Source organism: Montipora capricornis, chromosome 9 (genome assembly GCF_036669925.1).
Source record: "Montipora capricornis isolate CH-2021 chromosome 9, ASM3666992v2, whole genome shotgun sequence".
Lineage (NCBI taxonomy): Eukaryota > Metazoa > Cnidaria > Anthozoa > Scleractinia > Acroporidae > Montipora > Montipora capricornis.
Genome location: NC_090891.1, coordinates 16,133,049 through 16,138,048, shown reverse-complemented (window position 1 = coordinate 16,138,048; position 5,000 = coordinate 16,133,049). Strand labels below are relative to the sequence as shown.

Below are 5,000 nucleotides of genomic sequence, written 5' to 3'. Positions count from 1 at the left end.
CTGGAGACCCTATGGTGAGCAAGGGTGAAATGTGGGTATAGACTACGACTGCATCACAGGGTCACATATATTACTCTTAACTGCATCAGGCAGTCACATTAAGGCATACAGTATCAGCGATAACACCTCGCTAACTGCATCACACAGTCACATTAAGGCATTTCATAGATGCAACCAACCAACGACACAAGCGAGTAATGTGGGAAATATATTAAGAATCACCATCAACTGGGAACTTGGAAAAATGTGAGCCCTAGATGGGATCTCAAATGGGATCCCATCTGGGGCTTGGAATTTTCCGAGTTCCCAGTTGATGATGATGTTTAATATCTTTCATGTATTTCTCACATTAATTACTCTCTTGGGTGGTTAATTCCACATAGCATAATTTAATGGCTGAAAAAATGTTGTAATATTATATTACAGCTTTTTTCTTTTTTTTTTTTCAGAATCTTATTCTCAGGCTGTAAGCAATCCGGTAACACCAAGTTTACAAGCTCTTAAAGGAAATCCCCTCCAGCTAGTCCGTCAATCAAGAAAAGCATGGCATCCGTTCATCATTTGGGAAAGGACTGTTAAAGTTAAGAAGAAATAAAAGTTCAAGTGAACCAAATATAGGTACATGTATGGACATGACTAAATCTGTACTTTTTCACTTAAATAATATGGCACACCAATATGACTACCAAGCATTGTCAACAGCAAAGACTTCCAGGTGATCTGGTGACATAATTTGGAGGACTGGGAAGAAAAATTTTAACACCGTATCCCACAACCATGTGCGGCCTTAGGTTTTGTTTCCAAATTTCCTGCAGTATTTACATCGCCAAAACTCAACAGATCATTCCGTGTCTCCCACATTTCCTGTAACTGAATGAACATTCAAGTGGAAATGGCCGAGATCTAACCTCACCTCTGCCATGGTGAATTCAGAGTAACATTCAAGGCCGGGCACGGTTGTGGGATATGGCGTTAAAAGTTTTCTCCCCAGTCCTCGGAATTACGTCACCAGATCACCTGGTTGGGATCTCCGACTTTGGTTAGATATGGTCAGCACCTGAAGAATTCAATTGTTGCAGTAATGCTGCATTATGATTACCTCCTTAATACCTTTACCGCACTGGCATGAATATCTGGACTGGAGTTTTTCCTATGAATTGGTGTCAGATATCTTCCTTGATATAATGTCAATACTTTCAGTGGAGCGGTTTTCAATTGAGTGTCGAAAGTAATTAGCAAATTGCTTTGGTTTTGCATTACTTCACTCAGTGATAGGTTTAAAGTTCTCGCACCACTTTTTCACCAATGAAAAGTGAAACCAAAACCAATCGTGGCTTGCAGGCACACATTTTCTCGTGCTTTGTGTCGGCTACGTTTAATTACTTAGAGTTCTGATTGGTTTTAATTACTGTATTGTCTCCATCCTTTTTGATTGGCCAAAGTAATTACTTTGGTTTTGGTTTTACAACACTGGATTGAAACTTGCTCTATCTGCACAGCTTAGTAGATCCACTAGTATTGTTAATTCCTTATTTTTTGACCTTGAAAATGTGAGACTGTTACCTTTTAATATTCTTTCATAATGTCAAATAACAAGAATATGGAGCATTCTTTCAGAAGAACTGTAACTCAGATCAGCACAACCTAGAGAATTCAAGTACCAGCAAAAGCAGTATTACTTGCAGGCTCTTAAATTGTATGATGTAGACAACCTGCACACATGGCACAGCATCATCTTACTTAGAAGAATATGGTAAAGAGTGGCAGGAGTCAAGAGAGTCAAAAAAACTTAAACTGTATGAAGTACCGGTAAAGTAGGGAACAATTCAAAGTTGGATCCGTGGTTACTGTTGCCAAACTGCAAACAGTATGTGTCTCCTACAGTGCTTGCTTACAACTGTTTGCTACTACCACTTCTAAGAACTTCGGTTTTAGAAACTATTATTATTTATGCATTACACCAATGTGCAGCTATCGGCTTATTACATTAACTAAACATTTTTATTTCACAGCTGGAACAGAACGTGATGAGAATAAAAGTCCAGAAATAAAGGTATTTAATTTGTTGCTTGCTGATTCTAGGATCATGCTAAGAGTTGTATTATCCAGGGACCAATATTCCCCAGTATTGCTTCCTTCTGGTCAATCTTGTAAGGGAAGATTGTCAATTCTATGCATTCCATTGATTCATGAGATCCCCTAAGTTGTTGATGTTTTCCATCCCATCATTTCTAGTAACTGAAGGTGAATGTCTAGACACTTCATTAAGTCAACATCTGCTGCAAAAACAGACTTGACTATGGCCTTCCTCCAGGTATCAGATATCTGCCAAATGCACCACACATTGCTCTCTCAGTCCTTCTCAAACTTGCTATCTCATTTTCCCTCAGACACCATATCTCACTCTCATATAACATCGTCACTCTTACACAACTCCAATAAACCATTCCTTTCACCTTCAGCGAGAACCTTTTTGTGTTCAGCAACTCCCCGCATTCCCTGAACTTCATCCATCCAATTCTTGCTCTTGCTGTCACAGCTGCCTCGCAACCACCACCTGCATTCACCCTATCCCCCAAATAACAGAAACCTCTCACCGTTTCCACCTCTTCACACAACTCCTCCACCGGTTCCACTAATCCATCAGCTTGCTTCTTGCATCTTCCACACACAAAATCTCTCCCCAAGCTCAGGGTCACCAACTTTACTTCCATGCATCTTCTATGGATCCATTTCCTACATTAGTTTTTATGTTTTTTATATTGACTGACTACAGGACAGTCCCAGTGATAAAGAAAATACTCCACCAGCAAAATCTGAATATGAAAAGAAAAAGAATTCAAGTAAATTTGGAAAAGCATTTACAAAGTAAGCAATAAAAAACAAATGGAAAAGATTATTCTGGATATTATGTTCACTTAAATTAAGGAATTCCATGGGTATGGACACAATTTTAACAATTTTGTAGAGAAGCCTGAAGGATTTCAACGGGGTTTGAACCTATGACCTCGTGATACTGGTGCTACGCTCTAACCAACTGAGCTATGAAGCCACTGACCGCGCGAGGATCATAGCTTTACATAATTTCATATCGGCAGTTCAGTATATGATTCATTTCATATACCATAAAATTCCGGTTATCAGTCCCCCCTGGTTATAGGCCCATCTTCTTGGAAACAGAAAAATCACCCAGTTATAAACCCCTCCCCCCCCCCCCCCTGGATATTATTAGCCCCCCTCTAGTTTTCCTTGTTTTCTTTGAGTTAATGTTAAGAACTCTTGCAGAACCTGTACTACTTCAAACACAAAATTAGGAAAGATTGTGTCAAATTAACTGAGAGAATTAAGTGCTGGAAGCCTCACTGCATTAACTAGACATTAAAATGTTTAACAATGGCAGTGAAGATGAACTCTATGCTTCCGGTCTGTTGCATTTCGGTTACATTCCCGTTGTATAAGTTTTGATGTTGTCCCTAAAATTGAAATGTATTCAATTTATAATGAGTCTTTGAAGTTTAATTTAAAATTAGTAAATTAAAAACGTATTTCCATCAATAGTGCTCATTTCAAAATGTTTTTTTCATTCCGCTTATAAGCCCCCCTCCCCCAAATATAGGCCCCTCCGTTTATAAACCCACCCAAAACCCCTTCCGAAGTTGTATAAGCCCAGGGCTAATAACCGGAATTTTACGGTATCATTTCGTTCATTGATTCATTCCTCACAGGAAACTTAGAACCCACAAATGACCAGCTCCCAACGTCAGTGGCTTCATAGCTCAGTTGGTTAGAGCATCGCACTAGTATCGCGAGGTCACGTGTTCAAACCCCATTGAAGTCCTGAATTTTTAAGGCTTCTCTACAGAATTGTTAAAGTTGCATCCTTAACTGCGAGGATCATAGCTTTACTTAAAGTGACTAGACATGCAGCGCGACACTTCCGATTGAAAAAAAGGCATGGCAATGCATATGGCGTCTTTGAAATGCAATAACATCTTGTTGGTCTGTCATTCAGGTACCAACCCCCATGGTCTCGAGGGAGCTAGCATCTATGACACCATCTTAGCTCCCTTGAGGCCATTACATAACCCTTCTTAACATTCAAATTTGCATTGTGGCTGACTAAGTTTGGTGGATCTGAACGAAATATCCCACTTTTAAGTTTTTAATTGCCCTCTGGGTATCGACATTTTTATATTTTTTTACATTTAAAAACTGAAAAAGCTTATTTTGATGATTCACAAGTATTACTGCACTGTACAGCACTTCGCACTTTAACTTGCTGTGAAAAAGAAGTTGAAGTGAACTTGGAAATGATCAACATGTCAGTCTCGATGCCAATTTTGATTCCTTTTTATTTTCTTCAATCTTTTTGGGTTTAGTTTTTGCATTGACATAGGAGACGCTTCCTAATTGAGTGGTAGGGTCTTTTGTGTGTTGGTGGTCAGCCTGTGCACGTGCCGAGCATACAAAATCGCGAAAAGAGGTTGTCGGTCAGTTCCAAATCTGCGCCATGTTGAAACATCACAATAGCATCCAGCATGCTGAGCATTCAAGTTTTGTGTCATTTTGAATCCAGCATGCCAATGAATCATTCGGGAAAAAGCGAAGGCATTGCCAATGGACACAATACCTTTGTCAGTGATTAGATATCAATGGCATTTAGCCAATCACGGGCCAGTTTTTATTGGAATTGGTTGAAGTAACATCATTCACTGACTTGCCGAAGATTGCCTTCGAGCGAGACCGATATGGCGTCCACGCAGCAGGGTGAAAAACGGAATTTTAGTCAAAATTGTGGGAAAAAAAAATTACATAAAGACCTTCTTTAGAGCCAATTGAAAACAGCAATTTGCAGTTGTGAAGGGTATTAATTTTGTGTAAAATAAAGGTTAGCATCTCATTTGTTGTGTTATAATTATTAGTATTCCACATGGCATGATCAAACCTTGGGTTGAAAACGTGTTTTGCAGTTCAAAATTACCTCCAGAACTGACTTTTTG

At 39.2% G+C, this 5,000-nt stretch overlaps 1 protein-coding gene across 1 annotated transcript in view; it reads left to right on the top strand.

Annotated features, from left to right (window-relative positions):
• LOC138015021 (liprin-beta-1-like) overlaps nt 1–5,000 on the top strand; it is a 38,707-nt gene that overhangs the window by 16,069 nt on the left and 17,638 nt on the right. Inside the window, 4 exon segments of the mRNA XM_068861915.1 lie at nt 450–504; nt 506–618; nt 2,013–2,053; nt 2,777–2,868. Coding sequence (XP_068718016.1) covers nt 450–504; nt 506–618; nt 2,013–2,053; nt 2,777–2,868 — 301 coding nt within the window.